Raw genomic sequence first — 22,947 nt, forward strand, 5'->3', positions numbered from 1 at the left:
GTGGGTTTGTTGGGTACTTCTGTTCGTTCCCTTTCATCTCTGCTGTACCTCCCCCTAGCGAAGCATCGCTCTGGATATAACGGCTGGGCAGGTTCAAGCATCTTCTTGTGGGGAAGGTGTCTCCCAGCACTTACAGGACAGGATGAAGGCAAAGTTCCTACCAAATCTGCACTCCCTGCCAGCTGCTGGAGGAGTCAGAGGTGGCAATTCTTTATATTCTTATTTTTCTAAGTCTTTTTTCTTTCATAGTTAAATTTTAGCAGACCTTTTTTTTGTGAAGGATGTGTTATCATATCGTGACAATTCCTGTGACCTTTCTTTCCTTCCCTGCGTTTTGGAAGCCTGGGGAGGCTGACGGCAGAGAGCTTGACTGCCACCTTCTGAATGCAGAATGCAGTTTGAGGGCCGAGAGACAAACATCTCAGCAGACAGTATGATTGTGGATTTCTGTATAGCCCTCTGGAACTGAGGATGTGAAAGATACTGAGTCTGTTTAGTCACATGAATATTAAGTTATAATATTATCAATTTTTTTTCAGTGTTGTGTTCACCTCCAAAGCTTTTATCTCTGTTCTTATCAGTCTTTCCAAGTTGTCATCTGTTCTGGTGAAAGGGCTGTTTGGGCATACGTGATATGTCCTCCCCAAGAGGTGTGGTGTTGTGGCGCTGCTTGGTGCTGTGGCAGTACTTGTCACTGAATCCCTGTGACAGGGGATCAGCGTCACAGGGATGTTTGAGAGAGGCCGTGAAGCACAGTGTATTATAATGCAGTCCTGTTCAAAATCTGGATACGGTTGAGCTGGGTGCTTGGGTAACTGAAGTTAGCATAGCAGCACAGCAGTGACACCAAGGAGGTCTCCTGTAATCTCCTCGGGTCCCTCTCTCAGCAGCGTATTTCGCCCTCTCTGATAACCTTGAAGTGGTTTCCTCAGCAGCTGGTTGAGCGTTGTCCCAGTGGGCAGAGGAGCAGGCTCGTTCTGTGATCTGCACCCCAGGCTTGCTGCCTCCTGCCGGCGCGAGGAGCACAGAACCGGTCTGTCACCTGCGTTGTAGCATGAGGTGCTACACTGATAATGTTCAGGTCCCCAGTTATTTCAATTTCCTTTATTTAAATCTGTTTTCTTTTTTTTTTTTTGAAGTTTCAGCTGGTGATCACTGCCAAGACCTGAACAACCCGAATTTTGTCTTTCTTACCATCTTCCATGCCGTTTCATCTATACATTGTGTAATGACTACTGTATTATTATAGCACCTGATTCTACTGCTGGATCTACGCAGACAACCATGAATATTCATGTTTCACCTGAGAAAATCCACCAGGGAGAAGAGTTTAATATATGTGGCCTTAACGGCAGGGACAGAGCTTTTTGTAGTCACAAAAGAAAACGTACAGCATCCCTGAAACCCATCTTACAACAATATTAAATCATTCCCTCCTAAAAGATGTCCCAAGTCTTTTTGGAAAAGGGGAAATTTTAACTCTAAATTGTAAGATGACTTTTTTGAAATGGTATTTGGCTAGGAATCGGAAAATAGGTCTGGTGTACAGAGGCATAACCCACAAAACGGAAACCTGTGGTCTTTAACTGAATTACTTTTCCTTTGGGGGATTAAACTATTTTAGTTAGAAAAACATTTTTAGTGCGGGAATAAATGCACTCATATCGAAGTAACCCATTATAGCTAAACCTATGGAGATTTTGAACGTCTTTCAGATATGTCCTAATTTATTTTAATTGAATGCTTCCCATGAGTGTTAAAGAACTGGAAAAAAAATCAAGCAGTTACTTTTTCTATTTTCTCTCATCTTTAGGAAAGTTATTAACCTTCAAGTTAGGGACTGTGTCAGTTTTGTGTCACATGATGAACAGTATTATCTTACTCTGTAGGGACAGAAGGTTTGGAAGAGCAGTCGCTTTGGTCTTGAATGTCTACAGAGCCGAGGACGTAGTTGTCTGTTCCACTGGCTTCAAATACAGAAGAATTAGTGAAGAGTGACATAGTTGTGCGGAGCTGAAAGGGTATGTAATGTTTCGCTTCAAGACTGATCTCATCCTTTACCTAAATGTGTTCGTGTGCCAGGCAGTCTTTGACTTTTGAGGAAAAGAGCTCTCCAAGCAGTTACTTTGCCAAGAAGCCGTTAACTTATTCCCTGTGTAAATTGTTGCCGATGTAGAGCATTTGACGACTGAAACAAAACCATATTACAGATGTGTAACGCTGTCTGGTTTAGTGCAATTACTTACCCACCTGTGAAAGTCTGTTTTTTAATCTTTTGTTCAGTGATGTGGATAAAAAAAGGAATGGTTATCAGACAAGTTGAGGAGAAAGAAGGAGCAGGACACCAGCAGGATTGGAGCATATGGGTTAAAATGCAAGAAATGACAAAAGACTGAAAATGGTGTGTTGCTAAGGTGGCTGGGGGAAAACATCAATGAAACTATGAAAAACATCATCTAAGCTATAAATCTGGTTCTCGCAGATGTGTGACAAGTAACTTTGATGGAGATGAGAGTCAGGGATCAAGGGTCTCATTAAGTAAGAAGTGCTAAGAATTAGTGATTGAAACAATGCCTGGGAAAGCAGTGAGATCATTAAAATCGTTTAACGGCTCCCTTGTTGTTCCAGCACATTGGAAAGGAGTTCTCAAAAAATCCTTAGTACAGAACGTGACTCCACATTCTCCTCTTCCAAGTGAGAGTGCGAGCACCCAACTGCTATGTCTTAAGCGGTTTCCTTTTACGTAAGCGCACCCAACACTTGGGTGCTTCAGCAGCTTCCCCAGAGCTTCAGAAATAAGAGACTTTTGTCCTTTTCTCTGATTACAGAGTGCAGAGATTGCAGTGCCTCGTTTTGTGATGTTCTCATGCTCTAATAGCTTGTTTTGCTTTGTCTCACTTATGCTGTGAAGTGCCAGTCACAGTTACCATAAGCCCTTTTTTGTTGACCGGTTTACATTTTGACTAGCAATAATTGTCTTTTTATGCTTAATGTTATGGATTTCACTAAAGCTGAATAGTGTATTGTGGGCCATTTGTTCAGCCCTACAAAGAGGTTCTTGTATAAGCACAGCTCTAACGAATGATCTAAGCAACTGATATAAAAACTGTTATATCAAAGTTTTTTTCTCAAAGTTCAAAGTTGTTTTTCTCACTCTTTTAAATAGTTTATTTTTATGCTTGCTGGTAACTACTCAATGTATTAGGCAAGTTTATTTTTAGATATAGACTCTGTCTTTTTTAGCATTCATAAGAAGTGTCTTTTCAGCATTCATCAGAAGTGAAGTTCTGTTTAGCAGATGGAATTTAATTTCCTGTGGTGAGCTCTCTTGGATTTGGTGTAGAGGATGCGGACTCAGTTAACGAAGGATAACTCTATTTTGGGTCAGACTCCCACTCCAATTAATCTCCATGGGGAGACATTAGTGCGGGACTAGTGATTCTAATAGGTGTCAAACAGCGCAACAGATCAGAGCTGGATGCGCGTTCTCCAGCTCCTTATGCTAAGATGCTTTAAGTATAATTAGACTTTGGTAAACCAAGGAGTTTTTTCTGAAACTGGTAAGGGTTTGGTTTCTGAATTGCAGATTTGCTGTGTAATAGCTGTCAAATCTCGTAGTCAACTGTATTCTTGAGTACAAGTTTTTAGAGCTTTTCTGCAACTTTTAAGACCTTCTTACCAAGTATTTACCCCACAGAAGTGTGCAAGGAGATTATTTACTTACTTTGCTGTAACTGTTGACTTGTGCACTTGAGGTAGCTCTATGCAAAGCTAATCCTAGATTAGTGCCTTTCCAGGCAGGCGGGGGAAAACGGGCTGTGTTAGTTGAGCTTGTGAAAGCTGTGATATGTACCTCACGCTGCACCTGAGACCCCTAGAGACTGGTGATTTTTATGTGCCAGTGAGATATTTAACGGATTGCAGTGGAATTCAGCTCATGGAGAAGGGAGTGCTGTGCACAGCCTAGATTTTAGCATCAAACATGGCGAGAGGTTTCTATTACAATAAATTAACTTTCTTGAAATGTAATTAAGCTGAGCAGAGACCAAACCAATTGAGACTTCAATTTTGAAGGCTGGATTTACACAAGGAAAAAAAAAAAGAATTTCAAAATGAGAAACATGTGGCTTCCACTTAAGTTTTTTTGGTTTTGGTTTTTATTTTTTTTTTTAGTGTTTGTTATATTTAAGCCAACAAAATGTGACTGAAGTTCCCCGAACCAGAACGTTGTGTTTTTTATAGCGTGACTGTGTGCAGAACAGCGCTTATGGCTTTTGCTTCCTAAGCAGCTTTCTGTGAACGTCAGGCTTTGTAACTCTGGATGCCCAAGTTAAATATTCCCCTCTGCAGTTTGAGCTTTGTGTGTGTGATATGCATATGTATGTGTGTATATAAGCTTATATTGTATAAAAATACATATTTATAGATATGAAAAAATAAGAGTACCATGAGCGAGGGCAGCTGGTAGAAATAAAACGCTCCACCGTCTGCAGGGACTTACAGTCTTAATGAAATTAGGAGGTGGCTAAACATTTGATCCTTGTATCACCGTAGCAACTGGCCGGTTATCCCCAACTGCTGTAACTCCCCTGGCTCCCAGTGTCAGGCTGCTTCAAAACTGGTCTGAGGAGAGAAACAGGCTCACATTTCTCTGGTGTTTGACTAGTGGTTCAGAGCAATCCTTTGATTGCAGGTGACTGCAGAATGATGCTGTAGAGCTCTCACTGCAGCAGGTCAGTCCTCTCCTCTCCTTGGCTGACTACGGAGCCCTTCAGCATTTCTCAGAAGCAAAATTTTTGCAAGGCTGTTTTATTAATTTTCTTGGTGCTGTGGGTATTCTTGGGGCCCACGTTTCAATGAATAAAAAATGTAACATGCAAGAGATGATTAGTTTCTCTTGGCTTGTTTTACTAGATAGATTTCTATTTCTGTGCATTTTATTTCAGGAAGGACTTGTTCCCGAGACCTTGTTGCTTTTGACTATTGGGTTTTAAGTAAAACCCCTTTAATAATCACATTCTAGCTAGCAATTTTATATGTATTACACGTAATGCACAAGGCTTATACCTGTTTAGAAGAACATCTGTCTAAAACTGACCTGTGAAACCTGGAAATATTCAACAAATACAGTATCTGAAATATTTTAACATTTTATTAAAAAAATTGACAGAATTACTGCAGTCTGAATCAAAGGGGCGATCTCAATCCTATTTACCAAACCTGAGTTGCTGCTTGGCTCTTGAGACTAACATAAATCAAAGGGGGAAGTATTTTTTTCTGTAAAACTTTAATTTCCTCCACTAGACAGTTTTATGTAACCTGTCATTTTGATATTGCTCTAGTTTTCTTTCCAACAAAAGCAGCATCTCAAAAACTGTAAATCATGTTTGCTTACAAGGAGAAACGCAATGCGAATAAGATGCTTTAGCTTTGTGGGAGTCTTTTTCCAAAATAAAATTCCAGAAACTGTTTTAAGATTCAAGAGAGGATTTTTGAAGCAAGGGGTCTGACTGGCTACGTGCTTTGTGTTTGATTGAATAAGAATTGTCAGCTGTTCAGGTTTGGGGTTTTGTTTTTTAAGGAAAAAAAAAAATAGCAATTCTTGCAACATTCTGATTTATGCTGGCTTCCAATTATTGCACTACTTACTCTCCTGGATAAGGAAAACCACAGCTGTTCTTTTGGACCGTTTAAGGCTGATCTCACTAGAGAGAGGCGAAAGCAGCAGACAGAATGTACACTTTTCAAAAAAGCTTTCCATCAGAGAGCTCTTTTCCACTGAAGAGTTTACTTTTCTGGTTTAGAGATATTAGACTGTGTAATACATGAGGTGCAGTTCTGTATCTTAGTTACCGTATTGAGGGCTGTTTTTTTAGACTGTGAGGTTTTTGAGGTCTGCTTGCATACTGAATACCTGGCAGCTTAGTGCCAGAATAGATGCTTTCTAATATGAAAATCAAACCTTAAGCACCCCTCTCTCGGGATTGAGCTGAGGTTTGTATGAAGCTCTGCTGCTCCAGGAGCCCAAACAGCGGGCTGTTTCGTAGAAGGGATTGTTTAACAAGCTTTTGTTCAGCTGTTAGAAGTGAGAAGGGTTTTGTCATTTAAGTGAAAAATTTAGATTTATGTAGGTGGAAATGTTTTAATCTTTGTCATTCTGGGAATTGAAGCACTTTCTCCTTTTTGATGGTGTAATGCAGGATAGCTGTGATTTGGATTTGGAGAGTTGCTGGATGTTTGCCTGTGTCCTTTGACTATGGAGTAAAGGGACTCTTCGTAACCAGAAATGGAGACATTATGCTTTTTGGTTTTGTTCTCCTATTAGATCCCCAGACGTGACTGATCTATGAAATGGCAGAGAATGGAACAGATTGTGACCAGAGACGCATAGGAATGATCAAAGAGCAGCACAATGGAAGCTTTACAGGTAGGTGGAAAGCGACTTCATGTTCTCAGTGGGTCAGCTTGGTGTGTAAAATGGCCAGTACGATACTCAAAAGGAATTTACTTTGGTCCTCGTTACGCCCAGGTAATGCGAAGGGCCTCAATGCCTGAATCAATCTTGGAAACTTCAGTCATCTCTAAATCTGAGGTTGAGAGGATTTATGTATTGTAAAGCCACAGAATAGTTTTATGCTGTGTATTTCCATTCGGTTTTCTCTTAAACTCTTGTCTCCCTCCCAAATTCTTATTCCGTAGCTCTTGTGCATGTGAGCGCTGTAAAGCTGACTTGGGTACCAACAGGGGCTGCAACAGGACTGAGCTAAAAAACTAAACTATGTTGGCAAATATGTGGCTGGAGAAGTCAGGCTGTACAGCCCCACCCTTTGGCACTGAAAAGTTAGTAATTTGTAATAAAAATCTGTTTCGCTCTGGGAGAAATCCAGTTATTAGTCTCTCAATTTCTAGCTTTTCTGATGACATTTAGCTTCACTATAATGTATCAGTTTCAATGATAAATTACTAACAAAGTTAACTACTTCATCTCCTGCCTTGCCTCTGTTTTTCCTACTGGTATGCCTAAAGTAGACTTGGGTTAATGCTTAGGACTCAGGAAAAATAACCTGAGAAGGTTTCTTGAAGAGCCCTGTGTCACTGGATTATCTGTGCTGTGGGGTATAGCATAGAAATGATAATCATTTTAGTTTGCTTCCTGTCAGCTTTGCGTGTGCCAGTTCCATATTTAATTAAGTTTTGTAACCAAGTGATTTCTCAAGTTGTATGCAGTCTTACGCCATTGTCTCTTATGACCTTTACTAAAAACAAAGTTATAAAAACAAGGTTGAAGCAATTTTTATTAGACACATTAAGTGAAAAAATAGAGAATAGAAATTCTTAACGCAATGAATGCAGCAAGATTTAAAGAGGACCTGTATGTATGGAACTAATCAAAGCCTTCTACTTAAAGGCTTAAATCATTCTGTAACTCTGAGGGAATGTGGATGCTATCCAGTATTTGCCGATGCAGGATTTCTGTTAATTCATCTGAAGCAATTGATGCTTGCAGCTAAAGAATACCAAATTAAATGGGCTGTGTGACTAATGAGGTATGCAATTTCTATGTAAATATTAGCATCTGATAAAGCAGCATGTTTCAATTACTGGGATAAGACTGAAATAATACATCTTGAGTTACAATATGCTGGGGATTCAGATTAGATCAATATTTTAAATGAACAGCTTTTTACATATTTAAAGTTTATGAATATTATTGCAGTGCTTTAAATGTATACAGAACAGAATACATATATTTTGACTTTGTGTAGTAGGTGATGTTTAAACAAGTTTGATGTCTGTTTGGATACAAGAATTATTTTTGATTTTTTATTTTCCATTGTTTTGTGATACTGTTTTTTCTCTTTTATTTCAAAATTCATTTTCTTTAAAAGTTTAAAAAATATTACTGCTTGTTTGCTTGATGACCTTTGAAAAAGCCATTCTCATCCAAAGAATAGCTAGGGTTCGTATTAACCTTGACTGTATTGTAAGCAAAACCAACACATTTATTAGAAGAACTTTATACTGGTATAGTGGCGTGCAGTGACTGGTGTCCCAGTAGTGCTGAGCTCTGCATCGTAACCAAATCACTGCAGTTAAAAGCAACTGAATGTATAGTGTCAGTCCAGTGAAGGCCTGCGGCGTGGAAGTGGGTCGTTTTCACAGGAGCACATCCTGTTGTCTGGGCTCGTTTTGGAGAAGCTGAACGACATGGCAAGGCTTACCAGAGCCTGCAGATCCCAACTGGGAGGGCAGATGCTGTTATCCAGTTACGTGGTGACTGGAGTGTATAAAGAGCACGTGTAATTCAATCTCGTTCGATTGGAGAAGTCTGAGAATAGCTTTGGAAGAGAACCAAATCCAAAAGTTCAAAGTGAAATGCGGTCTCTCCAGTGAGTGATAGAGTCACGTTTGACATGACGTATTAGCTTGATTTGTAACTAGTAGTACAGTACCTTGCATAAAGGCTAATAGATGTCCCAGGCTCTTTGCACCCTGGGCCAACTAGATTCTTGAATGGTTGTCAGCTACGTGGAGGGAAAAACCCACCTTACTTCCTTTGCTGGAGGTCACCTGATTTCTGATGCACTTGGAGCAGATGCTTTGTGATGAGTAGAAAAGATGACTGGGAGGCTCACATTAACTTCCTAACAAACTTAAAACCATCAGTATATTTTTGGGTGGGACAGAGTCTGAACTGTCAGCCTGTGCTTTTACATTTCTGTTGCTTTTCACTTGCAGATTCCCCTTTGTTGAGTGAACGGAAGCGAAAGGACCGAGAAGAGAGGTTGAATATTGTCCTCTGGAAACAACCGCTTGTTACCTTGCAGTATTTTTTCCTGGAAACTCTAATAAACTTGAAGGAATGGACCATAAAGTAAAGATCCTTTCTTTAACTTCTACTAAGCATTCTGGGGAAACCCATGCTCTGATTCAGTAGGTCATTCTGACATCTCGCTTTCCCTGATGATTCACAACTTTAAAATTCTTCCTTCAAAAACCATATTTATTTTTGTATTCCAAGGTGGCTACTGGAACATACCACACTTCCAGCTGTGTACCCAGACCTTCTGCCTAAACTACATAAGTGTAAATGCAGTAAGGTGTCAATGGAATAAAATTGCAAAGTTCTTTTCTGAAGAACTGAATATTCCAGTTTGAGAGTTGGGTAGTGTTTAGGGTTCTTTAAGGCAAGAGATACCTTACTTCTGCCTGCAGTGTTAAGTACTGATCTATTAATGTATGTGTTAGTGTCGCTGAGCGATCTTCCAGTAGCTCAGTTAGGGCAGGATTCAGGATTACATGGAACTTGGAGTGATGTTTATGATGCTGCAAAGAGGACTTTGGTTCTAAGCTACATGGTCCCTTTCACAACAGGAAATGATTTATTAAAGCACTTTCCCTAAGCATTATTTACACGCTGGATAAAATGGGCTTTTATTCCAGTTGGAAAATTTGCAAGTAGCAGTCCTAACATCCCCTGCTGATGCTGAAAAGCGTCGCTGTTGCTTAATGCACTAGGCTTAAGACTGTTTGGAGTGCCAAAAGGCAAACAGGAGTAGAATTGGCAACTGAGAAATCCAAGAGTAGCAGCCATCCTAGTGTTTGTGTTGGTAACTGGAATCTTGTGTGTTCAGGATTGAGTTTACAGTCGTTTTCCCAGTGAGAAGACAGGATCTAATATCACCTTGGGTGATCGTAGCTCACTGTGCAGAGCGAGCCGATGATGGTGATAATGGGCTTTGTTGATTGACCCTTCCGGGCAGGGGTCAAGGTGCTGGCACATAGATCCATTGAGAGAAACTTCTGGTTTCTATTTTGATCTTCTGAAATGAGTTGTATGAAAAATACCAGGTTTACTTAGTGTAGTCTTAATTCCCTTTTACACACACACACACACACACACACACACACACACAAAAAATAATCTAACCCTGAAACCTACTTTTACTGTGTGCCTTCTTTGAACTATCATTGGAAATTGTTATTTTGAGAACTTTTATTGGGTCTTGCTTTAGCCATTTCTGACAACCTCCAAGCATTTACTTAAACCCAGCAGAAATGACATTTGAGGTCTTATTTCAAGTGTTACCTGGCTTCCTAGACATCAAATTCTGTTACGGATAGCGCTTGCATCCTCTGTTGTGCAGCACGTTTGTGTTGTCTGGCGCTAGCATGACAATATCTTTACAGAAAATAACACTGACTACTAGAAGCTATTAAATTGAGACCTCAGATTGACTCTTAATGATCTCCTGTGTTCCACTTGAGTAAATTGTGATTTAAATGATGACAATCACTTGAAAATCCAATTGTCATACTAATATAAGCAGCACAAATTATTTTAAAATTCAAGGAGAGTTAGTGACTCCTTTCAGTTTGATTAATGTGAAACATTTGTGACTGTTTCCCTGTATTACATCTCATATTTCTATCTTTTTTTTCTGTCTGTCTAAATAGATAAGTTACATTCATAGCTTGCTATTTCATGTCTGAGATTAAGTGATGCTAGTGCTTGCTTTTTTATGTCATTAGATGACAGTATAATAGTGTGGCCCAGAAAATAATAAATGTATTTGCTAATCTACTGTGTGTGGCCACAAACACATCAAGCAGAAAAAAAGGATGTAAAACTAAGCAGACTCAAAAGTAATTGGGTAACAAATTACATAGGAGAACATTTTTCTCCCCTTTCTGTAGTAGCTTCCGAATGATTCATAATTAGCTACAATATATTTAGTAAAGTTTTTGCTGTTATGAGATGTATGAAGTTCAATAGATCAGGGGAACCAAAACAGTGTAAAGATTTGTTCCTCTTGCTGTCTCTATGGTTCTACCCACCAGCACAACGCAGTTTGAAATTAGCACTTTGCTGTTCCACCCACAGCTCGTCCCCTGCCCAGGGCCAGCGCCTGCTTTGCCCTTTGCTTTCCCGTGGATGTTGTTGATGGCCCTGTCTTTGGGACTGTCTTGGCTGCAGAAGCCGAATATTTGTTTTCAGATTGTGTTTGTTTTCAGACAGTTACTTTGTTTTTCTTGATTAAAACAACCCCAAAAGCATGGCTGAACTTTGATCTCACTTGACAGTGAAGCTGAGATTTTTCCATAAAGAGTAAAGGCTCCCCAGATATTTCCTTGGGAGGTTTATGCTTTAAATAATAGCAAACTTTTCAGCTGCCACTGTCCCTGCTGACTACATCCATGCAGGCCCAGTCTGTAGGGATAAGTAAGTTACTTTGAAATGCATGCTAAATTATGAAAAACCCTAATTGCCATTTGTCTTTTAAGATTGTGGCATCGGCGAAGTATCTTGGTGTGTTTTTTACTGCTGCTTGCAGTGCTCACAGCTACGTATTACATTGAAGGAACACATCAACAGGTATGAGGTTTTCAAGTTACTTTTCTTAGTGACTAACTCTTCCTGTTCCTATGCTAAAGTAGACGTACTGGGAATTGAATGGGGTCTTCAGGAAATTGTAATGTATCTTTTGAACTCCTACTCGCTAAGTATATTTGTTTCTTATGTCATGACTCCTCTCTGTTGTGTGTGGATGAGTCGCGTTTTAGAGATGGGGAACGATCAGCTGTATCGTTTGATCTATTCCGTTGCATCTGGAGGTGTCCTGCTTCTCCGTTCCTGAATAAGCACGGCTCCGGCGCTGCAGCACTCCTTCACATCTGCTGTTATCGAGCTTTTAATAGTCGTGCGAGCTCTTGAGATTTAATGTTAAATTGAGTCATGATAAAAGTTTGTGGTTCCTAAGAAATGCTTCTTCGTTTCTATGGGAGGGTCTCTTGACTGGCTAGAATAGGCATATATCAAGACATAAAATGGATTAGTGGTTCAAACGTGGTTCTGCGATCCTTCTTATGTCCCCGTTGTTTTCAAATGGTTGTTTAAAAACTTTTTTGTGCTTTGGTGTACAGGAAGATTGATGCTTTTGCATCCCTTGAAGTGTAAGCCATTGCTTAAGCGTAAGGTGATGGTGGTGTGTCTGCACCTTTCCCCTCCCTATTTCTCTTAGAGTTTCAGATTTTCCCTGAGAGCAGAGAGCCCTTTTAAACCCTGCAGAGCATTTCCTTGTGCAATGGAATCATCTTACCCCTCTGGCTCTGACATCAGCAGGTTCCCAGTTTCAGAGAACTTGCTTACATCCATACTGCTATGGCGTGTCTGGCTGCCTGAGGGACATGCGGGTCTGGAGTAGGAGACCTGGCTTCCCAGGACGGGTCTTGAAATGCAGTGAAATGAGTTGCTTCTGCTCGTCGTGTTCTTGCTCACGCAATCCCGTGCTTGAGACCTAAGCTCTTACACCCAGAGCAACTTGGTAGATGGTAAATTGGTGGCCCGTTCCTGATGGACAAATACCTGCTTCTTTATAAACTGCTCTGGTTGGTGGCCTTGTCAGCATGGAGCTTGATGCACTCAACATTTGCCACTAGATGGCTCTTGAAAACTGGTGTTGAGGAGCATGGCCTCTAAGGAGGCTGCTGGGCCTCCACTGCACCAAGGCTTGGAGGTTTCCGTGAGCCTGCTGGGATGAAACCTGTGCCACTGGGACTGGCAAGGGGAGTGTGACCTGCAGGGTCCAGCCAGAGCTCTGTGTTCTGGGGGTCTCAGTCATGTCTGCCAGCAGGTATCTGTCCTTCCCTAAGGTCCGTGTCCTGCTGATCTGCCTATTTCTGTGTACCATCAGTGTATACTTGAGTATGAGCGACTTTCTTCCCAAACCATACAAAGAATAGTGAAGTATTTTGTGGTTTTCACTTGGCATTTTCAGGACCTTTTTACACCCTGGCAGGTTGAAGCCTGGCTAAGACTGGTGAACTTCATCTTGGTGCTGCTGGTCTGTGGATGGTATAAAATGGCACCTCTTCTTGGGGCTGTGGTAGAGCCAAGTTGATGGTCTGGCTCATCCTCTTTGTGTTGCTCTCACGGCAGTGAGAGGGAGATACTGCTTCCCGTTTCTCCAGTGTACCCACCCGGCTTTTTCTGTCCAGAATTTGCTGTGACTTTCCCATATCTCCTCACTTAAGTGTACAACACACAACCAACATTTTAATCTTTTCTTAAAAGTAACAAACCTGGTTACTCACTGGTCCAAGATAAAACATTCCACAGAGTCACTGAGAGTGCAGCTAATTATCTTCCTTTATTTAACCTGTTCAGGCAGTTCCCTGGGTTGTCTGTTTGCTGCTTGGGCTCCAGCAGATGCTGTCTGGGGCTTGCTGCTCACTCTCACACCTAGTATGTCTCTTCTGGATTTCAGCTCCCCAGTCTTGAACCTGAATTTTTCATCTGTCTCCTTGGAAACTTGTGATTCTGAAGTGCGTGGGCTTTTCATTTGAAAGTGTGCCGTTTTCTGTACGTCTGTGCTGTAATTGCAATAAATTGCAAATAGAAGTATCTAGGATTCTATTGCAGTTATTGTAATCCAGGTGACTATTTGCGTTAGTTTGTAGCTTTAACTTTCTCCCCTAAGAGAGATCACCGTTCTTGATTATTTTTTTTTCTCTTTTGTGACTTTTCTTTTTCAGTATGTGCGGTACATGGAGAAAAAGTTCTTCTGGTGTGCCTACTGGGTAGGATTAGGCATCCTGTCCTCTGTTGGACTTGGAACAGGTCTCCACACCTTTCTGCTCTATTTGGTAAGGATATTTCCATATCGTGTTCTTTCTGAATCGAATGTTTTAATTGTTGTGTATTTTAAAATCTGTAAATAAAAAATATTCCCTAAGTCCTAGACGTTAAGTACTTCTGAAAGAAAAGAAATACTTTGAGTAATGCTTCTGTGCTCTGGTGAATGCTGTTCATACTCTGCACTGTGTAACCTGGTTTTGCACTTTGTATGCTGGATGTTTGTTGAACTGTAGGAATTAGCCTGCTGTTAATCCTCACTTTGAAACAATGAGTCAAAATCTGCAACACTCTGTCCTCTAATTCCCTAATTTGAATGGAACATTTTCTAGTGTGTGCAGCTCAAATGTTTCCATTTAAAATTTTTCAGCATACCCTTTCTTTTAGTAACTTAAAATGATCATTTTTCTAGCTGAAACCACTGCAATAGGCAGCTATTTTAAAGTTTGATCTGCATTAATTTTGCTTTGAAAATAATCGCAAGAAAAACGTTTGTCTACAAAGATACAATAATATCTGTTGTTCTGAAAATTTGTATGATGTTGTTTATCTCAACTTCGCTAGGAAAGTTAGGGAAATGTTTGGGTGTGTTTTGCTTTTGGCCATTGGATTAGTTCCTTGTTTATGAAACCACTGTCCTGGATTTAAGAAAAGGCTTCATGGCCACAAAATAATTAAAACCAGTTTATGCAACAAATGTCATCTTGTATCTGGAACAATTACAGATGTTTACTTTCAGAACTGCTTTAATCATTAACAATAACACAGAAAACACTACAAGAAACAAGAAACTCGTGCTTTTCCCCACAGCAGGGCAATGCCTGTTGGATCGAATGGCATCTCTATGGGCTGCAGCTGCAGTTGTCTTGGACTCATTCGTGGTGTAGCTTCTTTCCTAAAGACTACAGAGGCAGAAAGTACAGGAGAAAGGAAACTATTGCTAAACAGAAACAAGTTTGTGCGTGTGTAGCCTTCGAGACAAAAATACTGCTGTCACTCTAAATGATTGGAAATGGAAATTCAGTAAAGCTGATGAACACAGCGTCTAAACATTTTTACGTAACGCTGGGTAGTGCTTAGACAGCAGTGAGCTGACAGCGTCACAGACCTCCTGACTTGCAGAGATGATGCTGTTTATAGCTGAGGGACAGAAAGACATGGGCTGGACAGAGGGAGAATCAATCAACATCGGGAAGGGAAAGAAAAGCAGTTCCAGGTGTGCTGCAGAAATCAGTTGATCATGACTTAAATCAGCAAGAAGGTAACAGTTCAAATGATAGATTTGCATCTTTTTCTGCGTTTTTTTTATATTTTCTTAGACTATCACCCAGTGACAGTCACCTTAAGATTCCTTCTGACCAAAGATTTCGTGTATTTAGACATCCTCTTTGAAGCAGTTTGGAGAGCTTATCATACAGTTCCTGTTCTTAATTTTTACACGTTGTATCAGAAACCTAGTAAATACGAAATGTTATCCACCACTCTAAACTACATTTGAAAGTGGGTAGTGTTTCTTTGCTGTACATTGGCATGACTCAGGGTAGCAAAGTGCTCTCGTTTTATACCCTAGGCCACTCCCAAGATAATTTTGTCACAAAGAAATCTTCACAAGACAGCACCACTCCTTTTTTCCTAAAAGAATTGACCTTTCTTTTACTCTCTACTTAAAAATCCAGATGTATAAATAGTTCTAAATTACTTTAATGGAAAACAAATTACATTTCATAACATAGCACTTCAGTTTTCCTGTGGGATATGCAAGCCTAGTGGATATATTGAGGCCGTGACCTGAGCTGATGTTAAAGTACCACATCTATACAAAATATAACTTCTCTGTTGGTTTATCAGTGCAATTGGTGGTGGCTGTATGGGAGGTGAACAGCCTTCTGAAGATTAGAGGGAGATGCACCACCAGGGAAAAGAAATTTAGTTTAATATTGTTAGTGAAGGTATTTATTTGGAATGTAATAGGCAAGGGTTCACTTACCTTTTTTTTTTTTTTTTAGGGGGGGAAAAACAGACAAAATAGATTGCACTGAATAATTAGAAGGTGGTTATAGAATAAAATGTAATAAAATGATACCATCAATATCTAATATGTAACAATACGGGAGAAGTACTTGTTTGCTTTAAGTATATAAGCATGTTTCCATTACATTGAGTGAATTCCATAAAGGCAATGAGTGGTGGAAGAAAGAGAAGCAAGGATTTGTTTTCCTCTTTTCTCCTGTGCTAGTTTTAGTGATCAGTATGGACTGTAACAGCGCTACAGCGCTACAGGCTTGGGGAAGAATGGCTGGAGAGCTGCCTGGCAGAAAAGGACCTGGGGGTGTTGGTCGACAGCAGGCTGAACATGAGCCAGCAGTGTGCCCAGGTGGCCAAAAAGGCCAAAAGCATCCTGGCCTGCATCAAGAACAGTGTAGTGAGTAGGACCCGAGAGGTGATCGTCCCCCTGTACTCAGCACTGGTGAGACCCCACCTCGAGTACTGCGTCCAGTTTTGGGCCCCCTACCACAGGAAAGACATTGAGGTGCTGGAGCAGGTCCAGAGAAGGGCAACGAAGCTGGTGAGGGGTCTGGAGCACAAGTCTTATGAAGAGAGGCTGAGGGAGCTGGGGTTGTTCAGTCTGGGGAAGAGGAGACTGAGGGGAGACCTTATTGCTCTCTACAAGTACCTGAAAGGAGGCTGTAGAGAGGCGGGGGTCGGTCTCTTCTCCCAAGTTACAGATGATAGGACAAGAGGCAATGGCCTCAAGTTGCGCCAGGGGAAGTTCAGGTTAGATATTAGGAAATATTTCTTTACTGAAAGGGTTGTCAGGCATTGGAATGGGCTGCCCAGGGAGGTGGTTGAGGCACCATCCCTGGAGGTATTCAAGAGAGGAGTTGACATAGTGCTTGGGAATATGGATTAGTGTTGGGTGGTGTGGTGGTGTGTGTGTGGGTTGCGTGTGTGGTGGTTTTGTTTTTGGTTTTTTGTGGTTTTTTTTTTTGTTTTGTTTTGGTTTTTTTTTTTGGGGGGGGGGGGTTTTTTTTTTATTGGTTGGACTAGATGATCTTAAAAGGTCCCTTCCAACCTCTGTGATTCTGTGATTCTGTAAATTCAGGGCAGGTCACTCTTTCTGGGCACTGAAGGCTCGTCTGAACCCTGAATGGTTCATAAGTTGGTGGAATGTATTTGGGTTTATAGCCACTAGATGGCAGTGGGAGTGTAAAAACACAAGTTTATTGCCCTTAACAGTGTGTTGCCATTTTAAGTACCTGAACTATTAATATCCGTGTCAATACAGCTATAAGAGCACTATCTATATGCAATATGCCATCAGTGTAGCAATAGGCTTCTTAATATCTTCTCAGTTTGAGCCTACACCTTGTGTGAAAGGGAACACGGAGTATTAACTACAGACTGTTGGTGCAACTTAGGGGTAGATTGTTTCAGAATAGTATTCTGGATTTAACCCGTCTGGAAACAATGCAATTAGGAGCTCCAGCTTTCAAATTAGGAGTTTCAAACTATTTTGCCATGTTAATTGTGCAGCAGTTGCCTCTAAAAGTAGAAATACAAAAAGTTAAGCAGGGGACTCGCTGCATTAACTTTTACATTAAGTGTATATCTACTTTTCATGTTCCGTATGCTTTAATTACCTTTCTTCATTGTGGTAAAACTTATTCTTCTATTGATTCAAAGAAATGAAAAGTTACAAAGCAGTAAATCCCCTTCTGCTTTAGTGCCTGGATTTTCTGGCAATAGAGAGTAGACTCAGTAAGTGTTTTAAAATTGCTTTTAATTAATTGCTCGTTTTAAATCTGTATGTACAGTGAGATTGTTGGGAATGCAATTACATGCTCAGAGAACAATGCTCTTGGGCCCACCCATGTGCTCCGAGCTCCTGTTGATGCTTGCGGTATTGTCTCTGCCGTTCAGGGCCGAGGGGTAAGAATTGATGGCATGTAGGCACCTGCTCAGAGAGTGCGCCTGAACTCCTTCAGCTGTGACACAGGTGCATCTTTTTTAAATATAGCCCTCCTTTTACTGCAAACCACTATTTTCCTATCAAACCGTTCATAAGCGCAGCCTGTTACCCCGGGCAAAGCTTTGAAATAGTTATGCAATAGACTCAGTATCCCAACGATGCCGCATCGTTCTTTCCCTGGCATCGGGGAAGCTGTTTTTTCCAGTGCTGAAAATTGTCATTTGTCTGGATTCTTCAGAGCATCTCTCACCAGCCGCTTTATGGAACGGCATGAATTCAAGTGCCAGGAGAGATCCTGGGGTTGGCTGAGAAGAGAGTACTTGGAAACGGTTTGCTTAAAGTCGATTTTACCATCCAAAGCAGTCTCTGTGGGGGGGGAATGTTACTGCCCCTGGGTAATAGTGGTTCATGTCTGATTTGGATTTTTTTGGTCACCAGAACATTCTTGCTGCATACCTCTTGGTGGAGGAGGGGGAGGTCAATTTTGTGAGTTTGATAATAAGCTTTTTATTGCTATTTCTGTGATTCAGGAACTTTCTATATGTTATAATGGCTCTGAACATTGCCCGTTGTATTGATTCCTAGCTTAATGCTGCTTCCTTAGTTGTAGCCAGCACAAAATGTAAGATTTGACATGGCTTTTTGGGAAACAATTCTCGTGCTGTAAATTGGCACTGAGCTGAGGGCTGGCACAGAGCAGATCTTCAAGGCAGAAATAGGGAAGCAGGCCACTCTTCCAAGAATCCTTTTTATTCTGACACTTTCAAAACAAGTCTGCTGGCTTATTTTCCCAAAGTCCATTAAAGGCTTTTCACAATTCTTTAAAAACAACACTTTAAAAATAGTAATCATGATGTGGTTCTGTAGGAAATAAAACTATTATGATTAACGACTCCAAATTTTGTTTTTAGCAGCACGCAGCTTTTTTTTTTCTTAGTCCTGAGATGTTTTCTCTTCTGTTGGTGGTATATTAAAATATAAATGGCATGAATCACCTAATTACCAAAAGAAGATGACTTGAGGGTAACTCGTCAGGAATTTCTTGCGTTTGTACATCTTGGAGAGGTCTGTTTGCCGCCGCGAAATGAAATGAATGAGCTGCTGGGGGGGGGGGACAGGGGACGCTAGATGGAGCGCTGGGTCGGGATCACACCACCGTCGCCGTCCTCACGCCACGCTCTGCCTCGTGATTTGGTTTCAGTTCAGCTCTGGCAAAGGGATTGCAAAAGATGCGGCCGAAGCAAACAAAATCAGCCCAGAATTAAAATTGCCTCTCGCGAGGAGCGGATGATAAATATCCCTTCTGTGCATGGTCTGTTACAGCCTGTAACGGTTGGGAATGAATGGAAGCGAATTCCTCCCAGGTCAAAAGTGCAGAGAGAGCTTTGGCTGTTCGCATTTGTTTGTGTTTTTTGTTTCTTAAATATGGATCTCTGCTTGGTGGCTGATAGAGCCAAGTGGAGCAACTGCTGCAAAGGCTTTCGCTGGTGGCCGGGCTGAGGAGTAGCACAAACAGGAAACGGGAGGTACAATAGGGGCGTTTTTGTGCGTGGAGGTCACACAACCCTTCGAATTTTTTCAGAATGCTAACATGTGGGTTTGTCACTTAATTCTTACTGGGGTGCTCTGTGGAAGAGAGCACAGCAGTGATGTCTGGCCATGAAAAAGAACAGAAAACTGCCTTTAAAGAGAAGTGAGTTGAAAAGATGGTGTCCTTATTGACAGTGCTGGCTTTAGAGAGCCAGTGTGAGTTTATCTGGGCTTGAGGGTTCAATGTCTCGCTTTTGTTCTGAATTGGTTCCAGGGTTTGGCTTTGGCGAAGGGTCACATTCTGGCCTCCCGAAAGTGTGGCAGTTTGCAGCTGAAATGAGTCGTGTTTTGGCACTATCTGAACTGGTTTAGGTTAGAATCTGAAGATTTCAAATCCAGGCTCTTCATGCAATAACGAGCCCATTAGCTTTAAAAAAAAAAAAAAAAGTTGGTAAATAATTACAAAAAAACCAACCCACAAATAGAAAAAAACCTTTTCCTGCCGTGACTACTGAAAACTTTTTAAAATCAAACTTAATTCCTTTTAGTTATCTGGTTCCGGGAGCTTAGCTTGTAAGGAGACTCATGATAAAATTACCAAAGTGCTTTCTTCTGAAAAGAAAAGCTCACAAAACAGGGCTTACTCCACTTTATGAAGTAAACAGAATAATTAGAAATCCACAGAATTTACTCTCTTTTTTTTTTTTCTCCATTTATCTACTTGTGACTTTAATACAGGAGTATTTTCATAGTGATTGTCAGCTTCAGGAGAAGTTTTGCTCTTTCTGTGTGGATCATTCAAAACTAGTGTGAGTAACCCAGCAAACTATGGGTTCTGCCTGTGGAGGAAGAAGAGAGAAACAAAAGCTGAGCTGCCTCAACCAGGTGGGAGGGCACAGAGCGCTCCCCTCCCCAGCGCTGAATTATTTTTGTGAAGTGAGGTGTTCATTTGCAGTCCGTACTTCTCTTCAATTCACATGTCAACTCGCAAGCCTAAAACAAATGAAATAAAAACCGGTTCTCTTTAATATCTGTACTCGGGTTACTGCTGTTGGCTTGTTAAGGTAGTTGAAAGGAAAATGCATGGTGGGTGCAGAAGATAGAAATTAACTCTAAAGTAGGTTGAAATGGATCCTGTTTGTGTGAGGGTTGTTTGTGACTCTTACTCTCTCATTTGTTTCCTTCATGCCTTTAAACCTACTTCCTCCAGCTGTCCTAAGCTTTTTACAATGAACTGAAACATCCTGGAATACTTGAATCAACATATAACTTTAAAAAAAAAAAAATCACTTTTGCTGACCATCTCCTGACGGGAACTCCTGCTTACAGCTGACATGGGCTCTGTTCTGCTTGAAACTGCAGCCTCAATATTAATAATGCACTTATGAACTGGAAGGGTCCAATGGATTAAACTGGATGCTGCTGCCAGATTAGTTGTGTAACCTGGGTGTTTCTTAAATCTTCTGGTGGCTTGCTTGCACTTAAAAAAAAGATAAAATCTGAGATAAAACATGGTATTTTCAAGGAGAAAAATGTTGGTTTGGAGTTTTAGTCCCTCTAAGAGCATCCGTTGTTGTATGTGTCAGATACCGATAGAGACCTGCAGAGAATAAAACCAGCGCCTCTGGTTTAGATTATGCTGTGGGAGAACAATCCCTTCAACTGCTGCAGCTCAGCCGGGGGGGCTGCGAACTGAGCCCCGAGCCCCCAGACTGGTGTGTTAACGTGAGTTGAAATCGGTGGTAGTTTAAGTTCTGCCGGGTGCAGTCCTGGCAACTGCTGAGGGGACGCTGCTGGTCCGGCTGTCCCGCTCCCAGGGTGGTAGCCTCTGGCCTGGGGGCCGGTGGAACAGCTGGAAGCAATAACCTCCCGTATTGCCCCACTGTGGATTGCTGGACCTCGTGAGTCAGAGCCCGAAATGGTGTGACTGGGAGTTCCACATACGGCCCCCAGCGCTGCCGAAAGCGGTGCATGTCGGAGTCGGGCTGGTTTATCTAAAGCTGGAGCTGTGGCAATGAAGAGCTCATGTGAAGCACCTCCATCTGTGCAGGATTAGCTACCTTACTTTGACTTTTCAGAAGTCTGCAAAAAATCGCTGTCATTATTAATATTTAAGCGTCTTGGCCAGCCGTAGGGATTTGAACTTGCCCCAAGCTGAGTGTCCCTCAAACCAGGACACGGAGGAGTCAGTAAGAGATGGTCAGTACACCCTTTGCTTCCTTTGGAGGGTTGATGGACTTTACCTTTTAGATGCTGACGCCTTGTTTTCATTATCTGCCCTCGACTTCCTCATCGCTGGTTCTGTGTCTCGTAACTCTGCTGGGAGGTCACATTGTGCTTTCTCCTCATTTGCTCCCTTGGAGTTTCTGCCCTTTTTTTTTTTTTTTGCTTTTTTCTTTTGTGTGCACAGCCTGAACTTTATACTTTTTATGTCACTACTTCCTTGAACAGGCTGGAAATAATGATAACAGTGCAAGACAATCTCTAATTGGAGACATTAGAGCCAATCATCACTACTAGTGTCAATTTGAATAGATGCTGTGATTTATTCCTTCAGAAATAATAAGTGGGTGGCTGGGGAAGGGCAAGGAGAGAATGCTGACAGATTATTTTTGTCTTCTGTCAGCACCAGAGTATAAACTTGGATTCTTCCAATTGTGCCTTTCCCTGACATGAGTCTGTTTGCTTCTCCTATAGAAAGTAGCGTGGGCACAGCCTTACAAAACGCCTGCTTTTCATGTTCCTCCTCAAAGTCACAACGTGGCCCCTGTTATGCATGAAGTGGTACCACGTGCCTGCTCCCTCAGTGGTTCTCGTTCAGTCATATTCAGAGCTTGTGGCTCATGGTTTGGAATTTCCATCAGCTCTGCGCTGTGGGGCAAGGTTTGTCCGAAGTGGGAATAGAAACTCGCTAACAGACACGTGATTGTAAAATTAATACATGGCTTGAAATGCCGTGACGGTCTGCTAAAACTAGCCCTGACCGCCTGATGGATGTTTGTGTCGCTTGAGGATGCTCTAGGTACGGGATCCTTCTTCATTCTGAGCCCTCTTTTAGAGCCAGCACTGCATACCAGACGTTATAGAAAATCACGAGACGTTTTAATCTTGTAACACAGACAGACAAACTAGATGGGACATATTTACCAGCCACCTCTAGGTCAAGCTTTTCCCTCTTAATCACAGAACGGTTTTCTTTGTGGGTAGTTGTCCACTGCTCTTGAAGATAAAAAAGATGCTGTATCGTGGTGTTACTTTCTGGTGAGGTGTAATGACTTCATAGATAAGTATGAGATGAGTCGCAGCCTGGGGCAACGCTTGCAGGATGTTTCCCATGAGAAGCAAGCTTTTGTTTTTCCAATTTATCTTAATGAAATATAGCATGACATGTTTCCCCCCTGTGGAAGGGCTGAGTCTTGAACCCAGTATGAAAAGCGGTGTATCCATGGAGGAGAACAGATTTTTTCAGTGTGTTGAGTTCAGCAATGAGTTCAGTGTAATGTTTTTCTTGCCGGCAGACATATCGCTTTTCTTTGTGAAATGTTTCTAAATTAGAGCCGGTCTAAAATTATATCTTCCCCAAAAAGAAAAGGTTAAAATTAGATGTAGTTGTTCTTGTGCTCATATCACTTCAGCAGGATGGTTCTGTGAAGGGGCATGTGAGAAACCCAACGCTTGACGTGGAGTTTGTTTATAGCTTTAATTGTGTTTGCAGTCTGGGTCCACAGAATGATTAATAATGTGAAAATACGATTCACTTTTAATTGGATATTCAGTGATTTTTCCTTATGGTGAAGACTTTTCTGTTGCA

General features: G+C 41.3%; 1 protein-coding gene across 3 annotated transcripts in view; it reads left to right on the plus strand.

The window, feature by feature from the left end:
• The first annotated feature begins 1,706 nt into the window (after positions 1-1,706).
• The window catches only part of VMP1 (vacuole membrane protein 1), a 65,902-nt gene continuing 44,661 nt past the window's right edge, over positions 1,707-22,947 (plus strand). Inside the window, exons 1-5 of one of the 3 annotated variants that reach the window (XM_074160553.1) lie at positions 1,707-2,021; positions 6,326-6,427; positions 8,740-8,875; positions 11,287-11,377; positions 13,537-13,647. In XM_074160553.1, the coding sequence (XP_074016654.1) occupies positions 6,352-6,427; positions 8,740-8,875; positions 11,287-11,377; positions 13,537-13,647 (414 nt within the window). In that variant the 5' untranslated portion in view covers positions 1,707-2,021; positions 6,326-6,351. Of the gene's footprint in view, positions 2,022-6,325; positions 6,428-8,739; positions 8,876-11,286; positions 11,378-13,536; positions 13,648-22,947 lie in introns of those variants that run through there. The other 2 variants (XM_074160555.1, XM_074160554.1) reach the window with 2 other exon arrangements.

The sequence above is a fragment of the Numenius arquata genome, chromosome 18 (genome assembly GCF_964106895.1).
Source record: "Numenius arquata chromosome 18, bNumArq3.hap1.1, whole genome shotgun sequence".
NCBI lineage: Eukaryota > Metazoa > Chordata > Aves > Charadriiformes > Scolopacidae > Numenius > Numenius arquata.